Source organism: Balaenoptera ricei, chromosome 11 (assembly GCF_028023285.1).
Source record: "Balaenoptera ricei isolate mBalRic1 chromosome 11, mBalRic1.hap2, whole genome shotgun sequence".
NCBI lineage: Eukaryota > Metazoa > Chordata > Mammalia > Artiodactyla > Balaenopteridae > Balaenoptera > Balaenoptera ricei.
Genome location: NC_082649.1, coordinates 106540582 through 106564913, shown reverse-complemented (window position 1 = coordinate 106564913; position 24332 = coordinate 106540582). Strand labels below are relative to the sequence as shown.

Below are 24332 nucleotides of genomic sequence, written 5' to 3'. Positions count from 1 at the left end.
ATATTGTTTGATACTGTAAGTTTTCACATAAATATTCATACAAACGGTCACAAGTCATGGTAAGACTGCTGATTATGTGTGAACAGCAACCAAACATAGGGAAAGCCTTCTCTGCCCAATTGTTTTTCTTTGAATTCTATGCTTCTGATGTTAGTATTAACACCCCGCTTTGTAATTTTTCTTTTTTGTTTTGCTTTATCTTGTCTCAGTTCTAACCTTCTAAATACTCCTGTCCACAACATGTCTCTCCTGGACATCGTGTGGCTGGGATTTTGCTTTCTGCCTCAGTCAGAACAGTGGGGGAGTCCCACTCATTTACGTTTTCACTGCCACACAGACGTGTGTGTTCTGCTGGCTATACCTCCTCCGGTGGGCACCACGCTTTCCCTCCTTCCCTGCCCTTAAAGGGCAGAAAGTGCACATCCGTTCACAGTTGTCAAGTTGGGTACATTCCTTTTTTAAAGCTTATTTTGCTAACTGTCAGCTTCAAGAATAAAAGTTTCTCTTTTACGTTGAGAAAATATTCTTGGTTTGAGGGGGGAACCTCAGCACTCAACAGCAACCCAATGGGAACAGTCTTGGATTTTAGACCCTATGTCCACTTTTCAAATCGTTCAGCCTACACATTCCATAAGAACGAACGGGCGCACTGCACTGAACCTCGGCGACACCGCGAGGCCACTGTGTGTACACGACTCCACCTACATTCCTGCTCCTGCAGCTTCCCTGCTCTTGGACCTATTACACCACATCCCAACACCCAGGAAGCCCCCAAACCCAGGTTTCTCCCAAGTTTGGTGCCAAAAAGAATGTAGCAGCAACATGCGACCCGAAAGCACGTGAAGACAGTTTACAGTCTTACTGACTCACTTAAGTGAATGCGTTTCACTGAAAAGCCAACACCAGAACTAGGCGTGGTGAGAAATACAGAATGTGCGTGCCACACTGCCACCCTAAAACGCAACACACTCTGAATCCGAAGCACAGCAGCGTGGGTGCACGTGCATGCATCTACTTCCCAGCACGCCCGCCGGGCGTCCCGAGGCAGCAGCGCCCTGGGGCAACAGGCAGCGGCACAACCCGCACCCGGCGTGGGAACGGGCGCCCTGAGAAGCGGCTGCTCCAGGGCTGGGCCTGGGGGTGCCAACAAGTGAGGGGAGTGCCCCCCAAGAACCATGATGGGGCCTGGCAGGAGGGCATAAGAATGCAACCAAAAGAGCTGCCAGCGGCCAAAGGTGGAACAATTCGAGCAGCAAAATAAACCCTGACAGTATCGATTATAACCCAGCACTAATTATATTCCGCTAAAAGATAAAGTCAGTGTCTTTAAGCCTGTACTGATATAACTGACTGAACTGATAAGGGGAGAGAAGGGACAACTGTTCCTTCCAGAAAATTCTAATTAACACACGCACAGGAGGAGGGAGATGGAAAATCGCCGTTAGACCACCACAGTAACGACAGCACAGGCCAAGCTGTCCTCACACGCGGAACAAGCGGGCGGGTGAGGAGAACAGACCTCGCACAGCGTGGGACCGGGCGAACCTTGCCCCGTGGCCCAGCCCCCGGGAAGGAGTCTCGAGGCCTCTGGAACGCGCCATCCGGCAGACAGGCCCCTTCGGACGGTCTGACAATGTGACTCGGGGCGGCAGCCTTGGGCCACAGGGGCAGCTCGGCCTCCAGAGGGGGTGGGGCCGTCAGCACTAACCACAGCGCCAGGGACGGGGCGGCGGGTAGCTTCGCTGGGAGTGTCCTCTGCCCGCAGCCAACTGTACTGTGTGTCCCTTTGCTGCGATAATCCATAACCATGGGTTCTGAGCCCTTCTAGAGAATTCGTGAACCCAGAGAGTCACAGGGACCCTCAAACTTGCTGGTGGTGTGAGAGTGGGGTAATCCTGCAGGTCTGCACTCCAGCCCAAAGCAGCCACCTCAAAACAGACATTTATCGCTACAAAGGGAAAACCAGGAACTTCACCATGGAGGACACAGCGGACCCCACCTTAACCCAGGGGCCAATGTCAGCTCTGCCCCAATACGTCTACTGCGTGGACCCCGAGAAGATGCAGGGACAAGGGCACCTCACTTTGGGCCCCCCAAAACACACAACCTTGGTCCAATCCAGAGAAAGCACCAGACAGACCCGAAGGGAGGGACGACCTGGACTGAAGGGCCAGCATCTCGACAGGAGCATCTGGAAGGTCGAGGAGCAGACACAGAGGAAGAGGCCGAGGGGCTGACCCAGGACCCGGGGCAGAAGAGGGCCCCAGGGGACCGTCACGTGCACGTGAGGTCCGAGCCCATCAGTGGCCCGTGGCCCCAGTCCTTCCCCAGCTTTGTGGACACACGTGATCTCAGAACACGTCCACACGGGGGAGGCTGGGTGGAGGGCACCACAACTGGGGACAACACACATGGAAGCGTGTTTCTGCAAGTCTAAAATTCCACCAAAGTAAAGGGTCAGGGGAAACACACAGCTGGCCCCGAGGGTTCTGGGAACGGGGCTGTGGGTCTCTATTTATGTTCCTCTACCTCTTGGCTGTTACGGGACACGAGGGCGTTCAAGGTCACGTGGGGGCAAAGGTGAGCCTACACACCCCAAGAAGAAACTCTTCTCCTGCCTTCACGTGTGAAGGCTGCATACTGGACAGGATCCAGATTTCTATGTCCCTTGAAAGTCGATAGGATGTTTAAATCAATGAGCGTATGAAGTACCCTGACCACCCCTGGAGGATGCAAAGAAACCAGCTAGCTCGTTATTTTGAAAACTGATTAAGAGACAAATGCAGACATTTCTGCTGGCTTTCCTGTATGAGCAGAAGTATTCTAGCTTAAAATGGGAAAGACATCAGCTTCCTCCTGCAGCCTGGTGATTAACAGTCCAGACCCTGGGCGTCCGCGGCTGGGCCGGCCGTCAGGGCCCCACAGGCTCTAAGTCGAGTCAGAGCAAAGCCTCCAGCCGGAGCAACTGGTTTACAGGAAACACGGAGACAGAGCGACCTGTTACCCTGAAGTACGAGACCCGCCAACCCGATGGGGCAAACTGCCCAGCCTCCAGCGGACGCGCGTACACGCACACGCACACGTACACGCACACACACACGGGCGGGGCTACGAATGTGAAAGAGACCCCAGACATGCAACAACCAACAGGAAATACGGGCCTTACTTGGCTGATTAGAATAAACAGGTATAAAAACATTCATGGCATCTGAAACGACTAAAAATGGGAACGCTGGCTAGATATTGATTTTAAGGAAACATGTACTGCTAACTCCTAAAGAAGTGATAACAGTGCCTGGCGTGTATTTAAGTGTCCTTGTTTTTAAAAAGATAACGCTGAAATATTACAAAAACCATGAAAACAAAACTTTCTCTACAGATGCCGCCCCAGAGCAGCTCCACCTCCACGGAGCTGAGGCCCCGGCCCCTCACCAACTGTGCCCTCGTGGACGCCACCACCACCTGCCGCCGCCAGCTCTGAAGCTCCCACCCCCCGGCCTTCGGGAACCGCAGGGCTGGCCCTCCTCGGCACAGCGAACGCTGACAGGGCCCACGCTCACCGGGGGGCACTATTTACTGCCCCAGAGAGGAGGGCGCTACCATTACGTGAAATAAGACGCTGTCGTATTAAGAAGATGTAAAATGGTATACAGCTAATCCTACATACCTTTTGACATTTTAAAACATATTTTAGATAAATATTTTTTATAAAGTGAAATCTACAAAATAATGCTATTTGAAGAATTCAGCATCACCTTCACAAAAGGACTGACTGCAGTTTCCCTTAAGCACCGTGCCCACTATCCCATTTTCAGGATGGATGGAGGAGGTCACAAACTAGCAGGTCCTGTCTGGTCCACTTAGTGTTTTCTAAAAATTCAAACAAGATGCCGACACTTTAAAATCAGCAGCGACCCTGCACTGGGGATCCACAGCGCCACATGCCCCCTGGGGGGCCCCACGAGACGCGCCCGGCCCCCTCCCCGCACACAGCCTCACCTGTGTGGCTCCCAGCTCCTTTCTGCTTTTTTTCCTTGGCTAGTTGAATGGCTCGGGAATCAGTTCTTGCTGAGCCCCCGCCTTCCTGAGACCAAAGAAAAGCATATCAGTCACGGGACCCAAACAGTAGAGGGAGGGGAGCAGGGGACCTACTGAGCGCGGGGTCTGCTTCCTGAACAGACCCCAGCAAAGGCTCAGAGAATCAAATGCCACATCCAGTGACAGCGACCGCTGCACGGAGTCTGAGCTGGAACCATACACGTGATTTTATTATCCAGGGAAGCAAAGTTTATTCCTTCAAAGTCTAAAACGTACTAAAATATTTTACACAGAAACCAGCTTAAAGTGAACTGCAGACCGCTCTGCTGTCTGAAACACAGAACCAGTGTCCTCAGTGACCAGGACTCACTGACTGCGGCCCCTCCCCGGGGTTCAGGACGTGTCACACCACGCCCGCGTGGCCACCCCGGGGGCCCAGGCCGTGTGCCCCACGGAGGCTGCTCAGGGCAGGTGCTCCACTCAGGGTCTCACCCGGCAAAGCAGAGCAGTAAGTGCATCACTGAACCGGGGCATTTACCGAGGGACCTGACGTACGCACACGGGACTGGGGGCGCCACACCCCTGCGGACGCATGGCGAGGACACGGTGGAACCCTCGTCCCCGCAGAGAGAGGCTCGGGCGTACCTGCGGCCCCTTCGCCACGCGCCTTCTGGGCTCACAGATGCCCGGCTGGCTCACGTCACACAGCTAGCGAGAGAACGGACAGGGTCAGGGTCAGGGTCAGTCTCGCGCTCCGCCGGCCCTAGGCCACTGCCGCATCCCTCACAGAGGACGCTGATTCAAAGGAGTAACTTTTCTTTATATCATGGTAAATTAAGATTTAACTTTTTGAATACAAACATCACCATCAATTAACCTGCACCACAAAGAAAAACCTACTTGATCACTCCCACCTGAGGCTGAGGAAAGACATTCTCTTAAGAATCTGATTAAATTACTTTAAATTAAATTATATTAAATGTATAACTGACATAAATATAGTTAAAATATATTAACTGCCAAGCCTCGCAATTGGAGAAGTGCTCTTGTAACCCTCCAGAGACAAAGGCTCCCAGACCACTCCCTTTTTTTGTTGTTCTTAATTCAAATTAAAAATTTTTGCATGGTTTTAGTTTCCATTAAGCCTTAAGAGACAGTTGATGTCACAATTCCTCTTGGTCACGACTCCGTCTGAGGATCTGCTATTATGTGATAAGCTCAAACACAGAACGTTTCAACATTATGAAATACCCCAGCATTTTTCAAGAAAAGACACGTTACCACCAAATCACAGAACTCGAAAAGACCTTAGAAATCATGTAGCCAAAGCCCCTCATTTTAGAAATAAGTGAGAATTTAAGGCTCAGACACGTTAAGTGATTTGCTCAAGGTCATAAAAACTAATCCGTTCCAGACTCGAAATTGGAACTCAGATTTCCAGATTTGTAGGCAGGAGCTCCATCCTTTCGCAAACCCCTAAGAAACGTCTGCACGTAGATTAATCCAGAACACCGCACGGCGGGTGTGAGACGTGACCGAACAGAGCACTTCATACCAAGTAGAAGCCGCCGGTCCCCGCACCAAGTCCCGCGTCTTTCCGAGGTCCGAGCTCCTCTGCAGGGCTGGACTCCACAGGCCGCAGCGCCCCTCCGCTCCACGCCTGCTGTCTGACGGCGTCGGGGCCGGGGGCCGAGTCCGGTTCCACTTTGATGGGAACCAGCAGCTCAGGGGCACTGTCGTCTCCCTGGGGGCCGCTCGCAGAGGTGAAAGCCTGGGGGTCCCGACTCAAGCTCTTCACGGGCAGAGCCACCAGACAGCCCAGCGCCCCTGCGTCCACGGCCTGCACGTCATCTGCAGCGAGGCTGCCCTGCTGGAGAACCGTGGCTGCCGTCCCGAGGACGAGGGGCCTGTCCGGGCCCGGTGGGACGTCACCGTGGGCCACCAAGACCAGGGGGCCCATGGGCCCTGAGGCAGCCTGACTGGCAGGGAGGCCCCCCCCGAGAGAGGCGCTCACGGAAGTCACATCGACAGTCAGGATCCCAGTGCGCAGCGCCCCATCGGAGGTCCTGGGGGCACCACCGCTGTCGCCAGGCGTGTCGGAGAAGAGGACCGCCAGGTCCACGCTGCTGAACTCACTCTGGCTGGGGCTGCTGAGGTCACTGCTGGGCGCGAGCGCGCTTGGAGCTCCCAGCGGAGGGAAGAGGTCTGAAAAGGAAGGAACACTCTGGTGACCTTAGGCCCTCAGAGACCAGGGAGCTCTGTATGTGCTCAAGACGTGAGCGGGCGACCACCGAGGGGACAAGGACGGCTCTTCCTGCGGCCGCTGCCTGGCCCTGCAGGCGGCCACGCTCTGCAGCAAGGCGCCGTGGGGGACACGCCAGGCGCCCTGTCCACGCTGCCCGGAGCCTCGAGCCCACGGGCATCTCCCCAGACTGCGGGCATGACCTGGGTCAACGACGCTCCCGAAAGACACCGCCCAGTGACGGGAAGAGGCAAGACTCGAACCCCAGTCCTACTGGCTTCAAACCCTGAGCTCACTCCACCACGAGCAGCCACCCTAGGAGACCAAGCACTCTCGCAGAGCAGACACCTGCAGGCCTCAGGCCACGCTGAACCCTGGCTCCCTGTCATTTCTGGCATCAGCTATGTGGGTCCACGTCCCACCCAGCTCTCTGCCCACTTCGCGACAAGCAGCCTCTCCAGAACGAGAGGGCGCAAGGGCAGGGACGGACAGTGGGGGAAATCTGGCCTGCCGGCCTGCCTGCCTCTGGGCTGGAGCAGGGCGCCCCCAGGGAGCTGCGGAGAGCACATGTCAGACACCGCACTCTGCAGGCCTGGCCGTGGCCTCCTGGATGGAGCTGCTCCATTTCCAGGCTCCACTGCCCCCACTGCCGTGGGTTCCAGCGTCTGTGCCCCTCAGTGGCAGACACAGGGCCTGGCCCTCAACAAGCCGCCCTCGTTCACTTAATTGCTGCCGCAGCGCTCTCCCAATACTTAATTGTTATTCAATTAAGATTTTAAGTAATCAGATTACCCTTGGGAGAATGATGAACACTAACATACCGTAAAAAAGTTTCAATGAATGTTCAAGTTGGGGGTTCATACACAAGGACACCCAATCACCCAAATCCTAGGGCTCACCAGGCACCAAGCAAACAGGAAAATGGAAGCACGAAGAACTGGGGCACAGCTGCCAAACGAGGCCTTGACTGCCCCTCTCCTGCGGCTTCCGACACCCAGGCCCGGCCAGAGGGAAAGGCGCTCCCAGGCCTGGCACCATCCCTCCCTCCCAACCCTGAGCTAATCCCAAGCTCACACTGTCCAGCTGTGGACGCCACGTCAAAGTGCCTATGATGCTTCTACCGTGAACCCATGAAAGAAATCTACTCTAGACGCCACCCCCCCAAAAGTAAATAAACGACAACCAAATTCAGAATATATCATCTGCAGCTGTCATACTACTTCAGAGTTTAAGAACTGGATCAACCTATCATTGCTTCAATAATCATCTAGTACCAAGGAAACATTCTGAAAGGGCAGTGACTCTTTGAAGTAACTAAAAATGGAAACATGTCTCTTTTTCAAAAGTTTCCTTGATAATCTTGATGATTCAGCTCCCTATGAAAAAATCAATAATAATCTAGGCAAATAGATACCAGTGTGCTCATAAATCTCCTATTTAGCATCTTGCTGATTCCACAAATATTTACTGGAGACCTGCCAACGTGCAAGGGCCAGACATTCAAAAATCATTAAACAAACATTAATACAGAGCATCCTGCATGAGGCCACAGCATGACCTCACTCCAGCACTTCCTTGCCAATGTGAGCCCCACCCGGGACCAATGTGAGAGGGACCCGAAAAGCCAATTCAGGGCCTGGCAGAGTCCGTCCACAATAAACAGATGCTCCCAGGCACCTATTTATCAGGAGGCAAGCCTGGGACCCCGTCACATACCCGACATGGGACCACGTCACATCATAAATACCAGGCCTGGGCCACCCCTCAGTCACCTACGCCACAGAAGACCACGTCAGATCATAAATGTGGGGCTTGGGATGCACCCCAGGCACCTACCCGACAAGAGACCGTGCTACATCATAAACGCCAGGCCTGGGACACACACCCCTGATGACCTACCTGACACGAGACCATGTCACAGCGTAAATGCAGGGCCCGGGACCAACCCCCCATCACCTACCCAACACGTGCTTCACGTACTGGTGCCCCTCCCAGGATCACAGCGGGCAAGTGGCTATGCCTGAGGCTGGGCAGGCCTGTCACAAAGGTGGCACTGAGCAGGGCCTGGCAGCAGCTGCTCAGGTAACTACAGGTAGGACTTCACCCTCCAGGCCCTGCCGGGCCGCAGAGCACGGTGCTGGGACGGCTCTAGGGAGAGGCAGCCGCAGGGCCACCCAGACCCTCAGGCCCGCCCAGGGGCCGGTGCACGGGGCGGGATTCTCAGTCCCAGGCCCCCAGGTAGCAGGACGGCCAGGTCCGTGTGCCCAGAGTCGCCCCTCTGGGCTCGTCATGGTTCGCGCTCTGCCCCCAGGACGTCCGGAAACAGCTCTGTCCTGTCTCCAAGGACTCTCCCAGGCGGTGGGACGGACAGGAGGAGCTGAAGGGTCGGACGCGATGCGGGGCAGGCTCGGGACACAGGACGAGGTCACAAGGAGAGACTCAGGAGACCAGGCTACGGAGGCCAACCCCGCGGAAGCCCCTCAGACACAAGGGCGGGTGAGAGGGTCAGAGGCAGGAAGCGGCAGAAGAGAGGCCACGAGGCCACGCAGCGTGGCAGCTGCGGTCCCTGGGCTGGGGGCCGAGGAAGCAGCGACTCGCGCTGCGTCCCTGACACGCGTCCAGTGGACTCTGGGCGCCCTCAGGGCCGTGAGCGGGGCCGACCTGGGTGCCGGTGGTGCTGTCTGATCACGTGGGCCTTCACGCTGTGCTTGGAAGAGAAGAGTCTGTGGCAGCTGGACACCGGGCACCTGCTTTTCGGAGCGGCCACGTCCTGCAGGTGCTTCTTGGAGTGGATGTAGAGGCTGCTCCGCGCGGAGAACCTGGCACAGCACCCTGGGCAGAGAGAGGGACGCGTGTTAGCCTGAGGGTCCCCGTCCCGGCAGCCCCCAGACAGGGCACGTCCCGCTCTGCCCCCGGCAAGCGCCCTCAGGCAGCATCACGAGGAACCCCGAAGTCCCGCGTCGGCCGCAGACAGGACGCGTGACCTGCACAAGTCAGCTCCGGCCTGTCTCCTCTCCCGCCACCAGGGCTGCATCAGCAACTCCATCCCTCAACCGCTCAAGTCAGGCTGACCGCCTCCATTAAGCTGCTACTGGAAGAAAACCTGCGACCCCGTGACATCTGGGGCTGGAGACCACCCCACAGACCCGCCACTTCCTCTCATTTCGCCCCTAAGAAGCTGTTGCCCAGACGGGCCGAGCAGATGGCCGGGACTCAGGGGCAGGAGGGGAGCCCGGAGTTGGCCCTGCCCAAGTCCGCAGAGCAGACACGCACCCGGGGCAGAGGGAAACAGGCAGACCCAGAGCCCTCCTTCACGCCCCGACATCCCACCGCTGGAGCTCGGCACGGCGGGGTCACAGGAGGGAAGAGGGGTTCCTGACAGCCACAAGCTCGTCACCTGGTAGGGACACATAAGCAGCCAGCTGTCCTAACACAGGCGGACTGAAGCCCGGGGTCGGGCCACCCAGCGTTCCGGGAGCAGAGGAGAGCCCCACCCCGAGGAGGGAAGGTCTCAGGAGACAGGTCACGTCTGAGGTGCCGGGCGGCGTGGCCACCACAGCAAGGAGGTGCGGCCGAGGGGCTGCCAGGCCAGGCTGTGGGGCGCTGCAGGACCGGCCCCACCCGCGTACGGCCGTCTCGACCCCTTCCGTAAAGCGGGGCCTCCACGGTACTCACGACGCCCAGGAAGGACGCCACAGCGCTGTCACGCTACAGCACGTCAGGGAAGGTGACGGGGTCGCTGGGGCCCGGGGCCCGGAGGAGGGCTACTTCAGGAAAAGAGGCTACGCAGAGAGGATACGGCCACGGCAGTAAGGGCTCTGCTACCCCTGAGAGCAGTTCTGAACTGATTTCATTTTCAAACAAAACTTCACACCCGTTGCCAGGTCAGGCTCAGAACAGGGCACTTGGGAAACACAACAGAGAAGAGACACCTCTGGTCTTGCCCCCGGGGGCCCTGTCGCCACACGTGCTGTGCTCCACACCCCCTCCCAGCTGGGACCCTCACAGAGACCTCCAGGCTGATCACGCGGCGGCGGTGCTGAGCACCGCCTACCGCACGGCCTTCCCGAGGGCGGGGTCGACCACCACAGGGACGTCCACCACGCTGCTGCCAGCGGGGAGTTTCCACTTGTAGAGATACTTGCGAATTCAACAGGGAACAAGATAGGTATCATTTTAATTTGTATTTCCTTTGATGATCAGGAGTAGGACCATTTTTCCACGTGTGTCAACGACTACGTTCTCCTAATTACAACATAATCTATTGAGACTTGTGTTACTGCTTTACAAATTAAGGATATTCACACACAGCCCCACGCACTTCTACCAAGTTATCACCCCGCCAGGGGAAGGGCAGAAGCAACTTGTCAAAGACAGACTTCCCTCCAAACCCCAACTCCTCAGGAGTCTGCTCAGCTGCCACCCACATTCCCGCGGGGACCACGGCAGGCTGGAGGCCCAGAGAAGCCCCACCAGGCACACGCCGCCCTCAGCCCACCCTCGTACACACTCGCTGCCGCGCTCCCCTCCCCGTCCTCTCCTCCTCCTGCTACTGCTATGGAAAAGGCGGGGAGTGGCGGCTTTTTAACTTTTTATTAAGAATGTTTCAAACACCTACAAAAACAGAGAAAATGGTAAAATCATCCAGACTCAAGAACTGTCAACTCTCAGCACACGTGAAAAAGGATTCTGGGATGCCTCCGCCAGCCCGCCTTCACCGCCACTCCCTTGAAAAGCACACCCTTGACCAAGCGCTGCCGGTCACCCTCTATGTCAGACCGGCGCAGAGCTCTCAAGGACGCAGTCACCAAAAGGAAAAACCTCCCTCCTCCGTCGCCATTCGTGCCCCTTCCTCTTTCCCTCAAACCCCTCAAGGAGGAGGGAAGCGGGCACAAGCCTCTCCCACCTCGCCCCGCCCACCCGCCTCGCCCCGCCCACCCCCCGGGGTTAGCCTCCCCCCCCCCCCCCCCCCCCCCCGCGACCGCAGGCCTCGCCAGCCGCCCGCGGCCCCTCAGCTCCTCGCACCGGCCCACTTGCCTCCTTTCCCAAACTTCGTCCTCTCTTGGCCCAGTGCCCACCTGGCCCCTCGCGTCCTCCTCAGGCCCCTCCCGGGGCGCCCTCTGCTTGCCCGCCCGCACGCGGGGCAGTTCCCAGGGCTGGGCCGCAGGCCTCCTGCCCAGACCTGCCAGCAGCGGGTGGCGCTTACTGAAGTCCTCTCAGCCCTAATTAAACTCCCTCACCAGCGGAGCCCCCACCCCCACCCCCCCGCACTGGACAGAAGCAGGGAAGAGAAAGGGCTGGGAGCCGCACGCGCAGGCGCCTTCGCCGCGCCGACCCGGCCTGAAGGACCGCCCCGCGTGGTCTGCCCCACCCCCAGCCCGCTGCCCCGCCTCCTGAGCATGTGCCGGCAAAGCCCGCGGCACCTGGAACGCAGGCGTCCAGACCCATCTCCTACCTGTGCCCCGTGTCCCCGTCTCAGCTGAGACGCTGGCCCAGCCGCCACCTCCTCCACAGCACCCGCTCCTGAACCCTCGCCAGGCACCGTGCGTTCTAACTCCCGCCTCTGCCGCCTACGCCGTCCTCCCTTCCCACCACCTGCCCAGGACCCCAGACTCGGCCTAAACCTCCACTGTGGCCCCATCACCCCGCCTAGAGCCCTCCGCCTGCTGCCCACACCGGCCCTTCTGCCTCCACTGCCCCTGCCTCCTGGGAGCCACTCCCCCACCCCAAGAACCCTCCAGGTGACCTCCTCTGTGCGCCAAGCACCTGCAGGTCGTTAGCTGTGTACCTGCGGCCCCAACTGGAGCCCTGGGGAGAGGCGGGTCTGTGTCTGATTAGACCACCTGGGCTACATTCCAGGAACTGCTCAGCTGGAAGTGGGTGTTTGGTATCCCTTTCTCCAGGTGAGGAAACTGAAGCCCGGAGAACCTTGCCTGAGGTCACTGATTCAGGGAGGGTGGAGCCAGGGTTCAACTTCACACCCCGAGGGAACCCTCCCGCCGACCCGGAATCCTGCCTCTAAATCGCCAGCCTGGCTTCACTGCTGTCCACTCACAGCGTGAGGAGCCACGGCTACTGAGTCCGAGACGTGCCACGTGCCGAAACGGGCTTTCTTCACACGTTCTGTCAGTGAATCCTCACAACCATCAAACCCAGAGGGGACTCAGCAGAGCGCCCCCTGCAGGGCCCAAAGTCCCGCGGCCTGACTCTGAATCTGCTCTTTCCGACACCCTGCTCCCAAGACCCGGCCACCGGCTAAAACCAGCCGAGCCCACCTCACGCCGCAGCCGACACGACGCACCTCGAAGCAACTTCCACGCAGAGCGTCCAGGCAGCCGTGGGGCCGGCTCACACCTACCTTCCACGGGACACGCGAAGGGCTTGGTGCCCAGGTGGGTGACGCTGTGGCCCTTGAGGTGCTCGGCCCTGGTGAACGACTTCCCGCAGCCCTCGACGGGGCAGGGGAAGCGGCGGTCCTCATCGTGCTTCCTGCGGGACAGAGAGCAACGGGCAGTGACCACTCACAGCCAGAGTGTTCCATTCCGGAGGAGCAGCCTCCCAGAGACCCTGATGAAGCCACTTCCCCCGCTCAGCCGCCCCACTCCTACACAGGCTGTCCACACCGCAGGGGACCTCACCTCACATACACACAGTCTTTCTCTAAGCAGACACCTCAGATCCCAACTGTGCAAGTACAGATAAAGCACCCAACCTCTCTGGCTCCCAATGCAAAAGAGGAGAACAAGAGGCTTCCCTGGTGGTACAGCGGTTAAGAATCTGCCTGCCGATGCAGGGGACATGGGCTCGATCCCTGGTCTGGGAAGACCCCACATGCCGCGGAGCAACTAAGCCCACGCGCCACAACTACTGAGCCTGTGCTCTAGAGCCCGCGAGCCACAACTACTGAGCCCACAGGCTGCAACTACTGAAGCCTGCACACCTAGAGCCCGTGCTCCGCAACAAGAGAAGCCACCACAAAGAGAAGGCCACGCACCACAATGAGAAGCCCCCGCTCGCCGCAACTAGAGAAAGCCTGCGTGCAGCAACGAAGACCCAACGCAGCCAAAAATAAAATAAATAAAAATAAATAAATGTATAAAACAAAACAAAAACAGGAGAACAAGAGCTTCAGTGTCAGAGCTGCTGAGAGGCCGAACAAGGGACACAGGCCAGGCGCCAAGTGTCACCTGCACAGAGGCCCAGTCCTCCAAGGCGTCACCACGGCGGAAAGTTTGTAAAGACACGACCAAGGCTTAATCTATAACCTTAATTTTTTTTAAATATCAAATTGCATATTAAGTATACCAGTTAAACTTAAAAACAAGTACACACAGAAAAAACTGACTTTGGGTGATCAGATTCTGTGTGGTTTTCTTCTTATAAGGTTTCTGAATTTTCTAAGTTATCCACGTTGGTTTGTTTTTCATAACTTAAAGAAATCCAAAGATTATTCCATCCATAGGCTTCTACTACTAACAAACAACTCACCTGTTTTCAAAACTGATAATTCAACCAAAATGTAAAAGGTTACCTTTTGTGCCTTAGGAGTTTAGACATGCTGGTGAAGGTCCAGCCACAACTGTCAGAATCACAGATAAAAGGTCTTTCGCCTTAGAAAAGAAAAAAAATCACACCACGTGATTACAAATGTGGGCTGCGCCGACAGCAGATGGGGTCCAGACGTCCCCGGCTCGTTACCTGTATGGCTTCTCAGGTGGATTTTCAGACGACAGGCTTTGTCATACTGTTTGCTGCATCCAGGAAAGGAGCAAGAAAAGAGTTCTTGTTCCCTGAAGTGGGCCCGGTTATGGGAAAACAGAGCACTCACTGTGATGAACGTCTTCTCACAGCCTGAACAGAGAAAACACAAACCCTGCTCACTGGCGTGACGAAAATCACAGAACACGGCTAAACCAGCCACCACCCCAGGGCGCTGCGTGCACTGGGGCAGACGGGGAGGAGAACGACTAAGGAGCATCTCCAGACAGTGAAGACCTTTGCAGCTGAAGTACGGGTGGCTCAGGGCAGCCCACGGGTGCACACAGGCCACCTGCCCCCATGTGACCCGGAGACAAAGCACCAGATCAAGAGAAAGTCCTCCAGCACAGCCCTGCCCCCAGTTCTGTAGCTCAGACCCTGTGGACATGGTGGGAACTCAACTGCCCAGGTTGCCCACGTGAGACCATAAACCCAACGAGAGAAATCAGAGACTAAGGAACAAGATTCCGTCTGGTCGGGCTGAGCTTGGAAGGGCTGCAAACGACTGCAGTAACACCTGAGACTTTTTCACCTGTGGGAGTGAGGCCGCATCCCCCCCCCCCTCATAAACACCCTCCCGGACGTCCTTGGCGGCTGACAGCCCGGCCTCGGGCAGCGACCTTCTCTCCCCCTTTGGTCCATTTCCTCGGGGTTCCCTGCTCTGTCAAGGGTCACTGGGGTCATCTTCGCTCACATGGCCTTTTCCCACCACCTGCATCTTCAAGCCCGGCTGAGCCACCAGCCTTTGCACGTCACTAGTTCTCCTCTGACAGAAAGGCTCAGCGCTCAAACAGGGCAGAAAACACCAGGCTACGAGGTGCTTACCAGGAGTCCCCGCTGCAGCGCTCCTCAGGGCCTTGACGGTGCCGCCCGGTGCGCACAGCACCCTGCAGGACAGCCCAGGGAGCCCCGCCGTCCATGGCGACACTGAGCCGGGAGGCGCTGATCTTCCGAAGTGCCTTACAATCCTCCTCTCGGGCGTAAATCTGTCTACGCCCAGCAGCCCCAACCATTGCTTATTGCGGGCCTTGGTGTCTTCTCACACTCCATCAGGGAGATGTGAACAGGCTGAGTCGGCCTCCGCCTCAGCAAGAAGCACCCTCCCCCAGCCGACAGGCAAGCCTCCTGAGCCAGCTCTGCCATCTTTCCCACCTGGAGCCTCCTCGGCGTCCCACTGCCTCTACCTGGGTCACCCCTCAGGACGCTCCGGTCTGGAACACTCCACGGAGCTTCACTGGTCCCTCTCCTGCTCCCGCCCACCTCAAAACCCCCGGGGTGACCCCGTGCCCACAAGCAGGCTGGAGCCCTCATCCTCCTGGTACTATGCTCAGAAGGATGGCCCCTGAGCTTTTTACTAGAGGGCGGTCCGCAGACCACCGTCAGATTCCGAATGCAGGACCAAGCGTTCGGAATCAGTGGCCTACAGCCATGCTCTCCACGGAGACGGGGTGCACAGGACAGGCCAGGGCACGTGGGAAGAAAACACGGGAACCTGTTAACATGTGAATTTTCTTCCGCCCTTTCAAAATCCCACATGTGAGTACACTTCATAACGTACATTCTAAGGGGCGCACTCCGCGTCCATAACGCATCAACAGGGTCGCCGGGCACACACTCGCGCTTCTCTTTTAAGGAAGGGCACCTGGGAGGCCCTCGGGCACCCTGCCCCCAGCCCGCCCCACTGCCCCCATCCCCTGCCTTGGCTCTGCAGCGTGGCCCCCGCACCGCAGCCCCTCCTTCCCAGGCGGGAACCTTCTCTCGTGCTAGAGCTGCCTGTCCCGGGGGAGAGGTCAGGGGCACTCACAGCGGAGAAAGACCCCTCCGCCCAGTGCATCCACCTGCCCAGAGTCTCTCCGTCTAAAGATGAAGACGACTTTCAGAACTTTACACAACTGTGAAGCCCGAAGAAAACAACGCTTTCAACGGCACAATAGTGGATGCACCGCACCCCCGCGATCATCCCCTCGGCGCCTTAAGGCCTCGCCTGGGCCGCGTGGCCCTGCGTCCCTGCAGCCCGGGGCACGCGCCTACACGCCAGACGGAGCTTTTCTAAGTGACGAGCGAGACCTGCCTCAAGCTCCCGTCTCCGGGAAGACGCCTGATGGCCTCGCTCACCGGAAGCCGCCGGGGAAGGGCGCCGAGATTCTCCCAGCTGCTGCCCAAGCCTCGCGGCCAGGCGGGGTTCGGGAGCCACCGCGACCCCGAGCGGGAGAAGAGACGCCGCGCTGCCCGCCCCGCCCCGCCGGCGCCGCTCACCGGGAAAGTCGCACTTGTAGGGCCGCTCCGGCTCGAAGTGGCTGCGCTGGTGCGAGCTGAGCTTGGCGTGCGTGGGGAAGCGCTCGGCGCACACCTCGCACTTGAACAGGCTCTCCTGCTCGTGGCCCTTCATGTGCGCCCTGAGGTTGTACACGGTGGTGAACTTCTTGCCGCAGCCGCCCACCGGGCAGCCGAAAGGCCGCAGCTTGTCGTGCGACTGCAAGTGCCGCTTGAGCTTGTACGACGTGGTGAAGGCCCAGCCGCAGCCGTCCAGCGGGCACTTGAAGGGCCGCCGGCCCTGGCCGCCGCCGTGCGTCAACAGGTGCACCTGGAGCTGGTGCTTCTTGGCGAAGGCGAGCGCGCACTGCGGCTCGGGGCAGCGGTACCCGGGGCCGGCGGACGCGCGGCGGGCCCCTGCCGGGCTGGCGGCCTCCTGGCCGGGCGGCGGACGGCGGGACGGCGCGGCCAGCGCGAGGACGCCGCGCTCCAAGTGCACCAGCAGGTCCTGGCCGCCGGCGGCCCGGGGACCCACGAGGGGCGCGGCGCCGGGGACCTGCGCAGGGCGGCCGGCCGGGCTCGCGGCGGCGCCGGGCTCGGGCTCGGTCTCCCGCCGCCCCGGGGCTTCGGCCGCGCCGCGCGCCACTTCCAGCAGCACCACGAAGGAGTCGCCGCCGCCGGGGCCCGCCGGCCGGGCCTCCCCGCGCCGCGGCTCCTGCGCGCCGTCCTCGGGGTCCCGCAGCAGCAGCAGGCGGCGGTGCGCGGAGCCCGGGGTTCTGCGGGTCCGGCCGGAGCCGCCGCCGAGCTGGGGTCCGCGTGGGGCCGGGGCCCCAGCGGCGAGCAGCGCCGGCGCGTCCATCTTGGGCCGCTGCGCGTCCAGCCACCGCCTCGCCGGAAACGCCACCCCGCACGCACGCCCGAGGAGCGCGCCGCCGTGCGCTACGCACGCGAGTCGGCGCCAAAGCCCGGCGCGGAGTGCAGCCCGGCGCGGAGTGCAGCCCGGCGCGCGCCGGAGCCGGCCCGAGGCGCGCGTGCGCGGAACGGCGGGCGGGGCGCGGGGCCTGCCGGGCCGCGTGACGTCAGGGTTCCGTGCGGTGGGCGGTGCAGGGTGGGTCGCTAGAGGCTGGCGTTACGCTCCCGGCCGGGTCGCGCGGCGGAACCGGCGGAACCGGCGGGTCAGGAACAGTCCGGCGGCTTGTAGCTCCAAGCGGTCCTGCCGCCTCAGTGAGCGCTGCCTCGCATCTCGTCCCCGCCCGGACCGACCGCGCCCCACCTGCGCGTTCCGGGACGATGACCCCGCGGCTGCCGTGCCCCCGCCCCCGGTCGGTCCTCCGCCGGCCGCGCCCGTGATCTTCCGAAGCGCAGGTCCGGCTGCGCCCCCTCCCCGAGCGGCCCCGCTTTGTCCTTGCTCCCCCCCACCGGACCCCCGCCCCGCTCCCCCTCTTCCCGCAGGACGAGCGGGTTCCAGCCTGGGGGGCTCTCTCCGAGTGCCCTCCCCCCGCCCCTCAGACAGCTCTCAACTGCAGTTGTTCCGTTCGTCCCTGTTCCAGTGAAGCCTCCGTGAGGACGGGGACCCTGTTGAGTCATTCACAGCTGTGTGCCCAGATGCTAGCAGTGGAGACGCTCAGTAAATGTGTATTGAATTGAGGAATGATGTATTATTAAAAGTTCTTCAGAAATAAAGTACTTCGGGGGACTTCCCTGGCGCAGTGGTTAAGAATCCGCCTGCCAATGCAGGGGTCACGGGTTCGATCCCTGGTCCAGGAAGATCCCACCTGCCGCAACTAAGCCCGCATGTCGCAACTAAGCCCGCATGTCGCAACTACGCCCGCATGTCGCAACTACGCCCGCATGTCGCAACTACTGGAGGCTGCACACCTAGAGCCAGTGCTCCCAAACGAGAAGCCACGGCAATGAGAAGCCCGCGCACCGCAACAAAGAGTAGCCCCCGCTCGCCGCAATTAGAGAAAAGCCCGCGTGCAGCAACGAAGACCCAATGCAGCCATAAATAAATAAATTTATTTTTTTTTTAAATAAGGTACTTCAGGAGTTCCCTGGTGGTCCAGAGGTTAGGACTCCGCGCTTGCAATGCCGGTTGGGGAACTTAGGTCTCTCCACACGGCCAATAAATAAAATAAGGTACATCAATAATATTGAAAAGAATAGGAAACATTTATATGTAAGAATTTGTGCCAAAAATAAATTGCTCCAAGACCATTCAATGAAGGAAACAATCTTTTCAATAAATGGTCCTGGGACAACTGGTTATCCACATACAGCAGAATGGGTTTGGACCTCCACCTCGTACCAGACACAAAAACGAACTCCACATGGATCCGAGGCCTAATGTAAGAGCTGTAACTATAAAACTACTAGATCTGTGACCTTGGATTACACAGTGGTTTCTTAGATGTGAAACCGAAAGCACAACCGATGAAAAGAAACCAGTTGGGCTTCAACAAAATTAAAAACTCTTTAGACAAAGAACACAAACAAGAAGGTGAAAAGATAACACACAAAATGGGAGAAAATTTGCAAATCATATATCTGATGGGGATCTACTATCCAGAATGTACTTTTTTAAACTTGTAACTTAATCACAGACAATCCAATTTAAAAATACACAAGGGATCTTAACAGACATTTTTCCAAAGAAGAAATACAATTAGCCAATCTGCCCATGAAAAAAAACTCAATATCATTCATTACTCATCAGGGAAATGCAATTCAGAACTACAATGAGATATCACTTCACACTTACTAGGATGGCTATAATTTTTTAAATGGACAATAAGTGTTGGTGAGGGTGTGGAAAAATTGGAACACTCATATATTTCTGGTGGGAATGTAAAATGGTGAAGCCACTGTGGAAAAAAGCTTGGCAGTTCCTCAAAAAGTTAAGGATAGAATTTCCTTATGACCCAGCAATTCCACTCCTAGGTATATATCCAACAGAAATGAAAACCCATCCACACAAAAACTTGTATGTGAATGTTCACAGTAGCATAAGGCTACAGTTAGAAAAACGGAAACAGTCAAGTGTCCATCAACAGACAAAGGGGTGAACAAAATATGGCCTATCCATAGAAAGGAATATTATTTAGCCATAAAAAGGAATGAAGTACTGATACACGCTAAAATATGGGTGAACGTTGAAAACATGCTAAGGGAAAGAAGCCAGACCCAAGAGATCACATATTGTGTGATACCATTCATATGAAACGTCCAGAATAGGTAAATCCGCAGAGGCAGAAAGTAGATTAGTGGTTGCCAGGGGATGGAGGGCGGGGAATTAGGACTAACTGCTAAGAGCTAAGGGATTCTTTTCGGGGTGATGGAACGTACTGGAATTAGACAGTGGTGATGAGTACACAACACCATGAGTCTACAAAAAACACCAACATTTACACTTTAAAATGGTGACTTTTATGTTCTGTATGTCTCCACAAAACGTATATTGTTAGGAGAAGTCCATGTAGAACATTGTTGGGGAGAACCCCATTTATTTAGCGGGGAAACTGTAGGCGTGTTCACATGCCTGCATATCCTGGGGAAGTTTCTGGGAAGACACAGACACTGCTAGCACCTGTGACTGCTCTGAACTGAGGTGGGAAAGGGCTCTTTCACTCTACACTTCACTCCCTTTGACACTTTCGTTTTGTTTTAGATCATGAGTGTCTTTAATTTTTATAATTAAATATGTTTTCCCCACTGTGGAAAACAGTGTAGCGGTTCCTCAAAAAACTAAACATAGAATTACCATATTGAAACAGGAGGGAAGGGGGCAGGGCACAACCTTTAAAAGATTGTAGATATGACAAAAACTGGTTAGAACCCATTAGGTCCAAGATGACAGAAGATCTAATTTCCAGTGGACCTTGAGCCTCATTACATGCTCATTGTAATGCATCAGTTAAATGACACACCCACGGGTGCCAGGACAGTTCCGAGGCTGACCAAAAAGGCCAAAAAGCAGGCAGTGGTCCAATTCCTGGAAATCCCTACCCCTTCTCCAAGGTAGTTGAAATAACCCTCCCACTCATTAGCCTATGAAATTACCCAGACCATAGAAACTAACCACCCAATATTTCGGGGCCTCTCGCCTTCTGAGCTGGCCCACACTCTGTCTGTGGAGTGTTTCCCCCAGGGCCGCTCTCACCTTTTGAGACAGTCTGCATTCTGTCTATGGAATGTGTAGCTCTTACCTCTCACTTTGTCTCTCACTGAATTCCTTCTGCACTGAGACATAAAGAACCTGAGCTTCATCAAGTCCTGAGACCAGGTGTGCCATCTTACTTAAAAGACCATGGGTTCGAGTCCTAGCCCGTGGGTTTGAGTCCCAATCTGGGTTTTGGCGGGGTTCGAATCCCATCTCAGTTGTGTGGTTTCAACATGACCCAGCAATCCCGCCTCTGGGTATGAACCCAAAAGAATTGAAAGCGGAGACTGGAACAGGTATTTATTTGCACACCCATGTTCACAGCAGCACTACTCACAACAGCCAACAGGTGGAGGCGTCCTCACTGCCCACCGATGGTTGAACGGATAAATAAAAATGTGATTTATGGATTCAACAGAATATTATTCAGTCTTAAAAAAAGAAGGACACGCTGACACATGGGACAACATGGATGAACACTGAGGACATTATGCGAAGGGAAGCACGTCAGTCATGAGAGAGCAAACACGGCAGTACATGCTTCCACTCTCGTGAGCCCCTAAAGACAGACAGTCAGACTCCTAGAGACAGAAAGCGGGATGGTCGGTGCCAGGGGCTGGGGAGGCGGAAGGGCCGGTGTGGGCAGGTCTGTGTAATGAGGACACAGATGCAGTCTGAGAAGATGAGAAAGTTCCGGAGATGATGGGTGTTGATGGTTGCACAACAATGTGAATGTACTTAAGACCACTGACCTGTACACTTAAACATGGTTAAGATGGTAAATTCGATATGTTTTTTTACCACAATAAAGAAAAATAATGTTTTCATGAAAAACCTTTGGTGGCAATATGGATGTTTCCACTGCTTGATTTTTCACCTTTCAAGAGTGACTGACGGTATTTTAAAAACATTTTTAAATGGGTGAAATGAGCCCTGTTAAACGTTTGCAAAGGACTCTCCTCGCCCTCCCGACCACCCTGCAACAAGCAGTAGGGTTTAGATGGAGGAGCAGAGGGGCAGCTCATTCCCTGGGCTTGACTGGTGGTGGTGGTTCAGTGATGTCTCAGGCACAGACAGAAACGCATATTCTAGAGGGATTCCGGGCATTAGGAGCACCGCAGACGCTGCCCGTTCACCCTCAGGAACCCAGGCCCTGCACTCGGAGCAGGTGGGTGTAGAAAGGGCTTGGGGCAGCCGGGGGAGGAGAAGCAGAGGACACACGTGCACTTGTCATATTTGCATTTGCGGGGAAACCCCACCAGCGTAGGTGCTGCTCGCGCAGCACCTGACAGGCTGAAGGGCCTCACTGCGGACTGTGAACGGTCAGTGGCAGCATGCAGTCCTGCCGGAGCTGCGGCAGGAGTGGGGCTGGGCCGGGCCGGGCCTTCCAACGTGCTTTTTTCCCCCAACACCACCAGGCAGTTGACTCACATCTGACACTAGCCACCAGGAGATCCCGCAGCTCAAGGGCTCAGTCCTGCCAGAGTGCCGTCAGATGCCCGTTGCAAGTCAGGTCGTCACCTGTGCTTCTGACCCACCGGCTGCACACGGAGGGTTCCCATGACCCCCTCCTCGGGTTCAATTAACTTGCCAGAGCAGCTCAGAGAACTCAGAGAAACATTTTACTTAAATCACTGGCTTATCATGAAATGACATAACTCAAGAACAGTCCGATGGAAGAGGCGCACAGGGCCAGGCCTGGGGAAGGACTCGGGCTCCCACTGCGAGTGTGCCGTTCACCCCGGATCTGCAGGGCTTCACCAGCCCAGAAGCTCTCCCCATCCCCTTCCCTTTGTTTTTTCCTGGAGCCTTCCTTACACAGGTGAGATTGATTAAATCATTGGCCATCAGTGATTGATTCAACCTCCAGCCCCTCTCCCCTCCCTGTCGGGGGTGGGAAACTGAAAGTTCAACTCTCCAGTCACAAGGTTGGGTCCCTGGGCGACCAGCCCCATCTCAGGGGAGGCCCCAAACTCGGAAACATAAATTCAGGTGTGGCAGAAAGGGGCTCTTTACGAATAGCAAAACACTTCATCTCTCTTATCACTTAGGAAATTCCACGGGTTTTAGGAGCTCTGGGCCAGAAACGGGGCTGAAGACCAAACACGTATTTCTTATTGTAAATCATCATACCACAGAGTTAAAGGAAACTTCTCCATCAAAGATCGCCGTGACGGTAAATTTTACATGTGTGGATCGGGCCATTTTAGACCTTGCTTCTGGGCGTGTCTGTGAGGGTGTTTCCAGATGAGATTAGGATTTGAACGGGTGGGCTCTCCAGAGAAAGTGATAGGCATCATGCAAGCAGTCGAGGCCCAAACACAACAGAAGGGAGGAGGAGGAGGAGTTTGCCTTTTCCTGCCTCCCTCTTGTGCTGGGACCCCTCCTCTCATCGCCTGCCCTTGGGCTGGGACTCACACCATGGGCGCCCCGGGCTCCCTGGCCCTGGCGCTGGGGCTGAACTGCGTCCCCCGGCTTCCCTGGGCCTCCGGCTCACATGACATACACGGCATCTACCTCTATATATGGACATCTATCTATAGCACATATGGATATATGTACGGGTATACCTCCTGCCGGTTCTCTAGAGAGCCCTAATACACACACAGATTCAAATCCCAACAGAGGCCATGCAGGTGACACAAACGTGGGAAACAGGCAGGGGTAAGAAATCAGCAGCTCCTGTCCAAGAATAAACAACAAATACACTTGGCCTTGCCACCGGAGGACAGCAGAGGCTGCAGGGCTGCGGTAACTTGGGTGAAACAAGCCCAGGCCCAAGGGGCCTCTGGCTAATTGCTGCCACAGCGGTGGCGAGCGCGTGGCGTCACCTAATCTCTTGAGTTCTTTAAGTAGCTCAAAATCTGGATTTTTTAAGTGAAATTTCCCAATTTCTAAAAATCAGTGATGATGTCAAAAAATTTTTACAGAGGGCAGGCCAAATAGAACGCAACTGAAGGTCACGTCCAGCGCCAGCCCCCAGGGTAGGAGCCCCCTCTGAAAAGCCCAGGGCGAGAGAGCTGAGCCCTCCTGCACCGGCCTGCACTGGTCGGCAGGGAAAGCCTCTGTTCCCGGGCGGGTCCAGGTTCCCAGGGAGCAGAGGGGGCCCCGGGAGGGGCCTGGAGACTTTCACAAGCCCCAGTTTCGAAGGCAGCCGAGCTCACGCCCATCAGGGCCAACTGTTTTCTACCTTCATCGTTCTGATGAAAACATTTCTGAGTGGACTACACATCTCTCCTTTCTTAAAGAAGGCTGGCAGAAGGTTGCTGCTGGTGGGAAGGAGCACATATCTAAGTTAATGGTTTTAGCGCTTTTCTAAGTGTGGGAAGAGGTGAGAATCCAGGTTCATAAACAACTTCTCCAGAAAATACCTTTCTGAGGGCCTGCTCTGCCAGTTTTCCCAGAGCACAGAGAGTCTCACCCTGATCTTCGCCCTGAACTTTCCGGGTGTGCTGCAAGTCAGCGGCTGCAGTGGCTGGTGACTCGATCCCTGCAGAGCCGGCTGGCGAGTGACACTCTCTACTTGGCACCTCCATGGCTGCCGAGGCTGCGGGCACTGCCCTGACTCCCCCCGGGCCGGTGGTGGCCCCACTCTGGGTGTCAGCTGTCCCTTCTCCCTGCTGGCGGCTGAGGCAGGGGAAGAGCCTGCTAACAGGCGGCCTCAGTAGGGCGCCTAGGGAGGGTCTGGAGCCCTCACACGTGGCCCGAAGCCTCCTGAGACCCTGCCCTGAGGCTGGCCCAGCCCTGGCCGTCCTGAATAAGCGAGGGCGCTGGATGCGAAAGGATGACGGGAGGGCCTGGTCTTCAAACTGGCCATACCCTCTTTGTTTCTCCCTAGGAACAGGGAATGTTCGCGCAGATACACGCAGCAGGGTGCCCTCC

The 24332-nt window shown here is 56.7% G+C and overlaps 1 protein-coding gene across 2 annotated transcripts in view; it reads right to left on the bottom strand.

Annotated features, from left to right (window-relative positions):
• ZXDC (ZXD family zinc finger C) overlaps nucleotides 1-17185 on the bottom strand; it is a 28263-nt gene extending 11078 nt beyond the window's left edge. The window contains exons 1-8 of one of the 2 annotated variants that reach the window (XM_059940550.1): nucleotides 16295-17185; nucleotides 13979-14131; nucleotides 13812-13890; nucleotides 12639-12769; nucleotides 8942-9112; nucleotides 5594-6243; nucleotides 4684-4746; nucleotides 4000-4084 (exon numbers count right to left, since the gene is read on the bottom strand). In XM_059940550.1, coding sequence (XP_059796533.1) covers nucleotides 4000-4084; nucleotides 4684-4746; nucleotides 5594-6243; nucleotides 8942-9112; nucleotides 12639-12769; nucleotides 13812-13890; nucleotides 13979-14131; nucleotides 16295-17150 — 2188 coding nt within the window. In that variant the 5' untranslated portion in view covers nucleotides 17151-17185. The remainder of the gene's footprint in view (nucleotides 1-3999; nucleotides 4085-4683; nucleotides 4747-5593; nucleotides 6244-8941; nucleotides 9113-12638; nucleotides 12770-13811; nucleotides 13891-13978; nucleotides 14132-16294) is intronic. The other variant, XM_059940551.1, reaches the window with a different exon arrangement.
• Between the last annotated feature and the right edge of the window lie 7147 nt (nucleotides 17186-24332).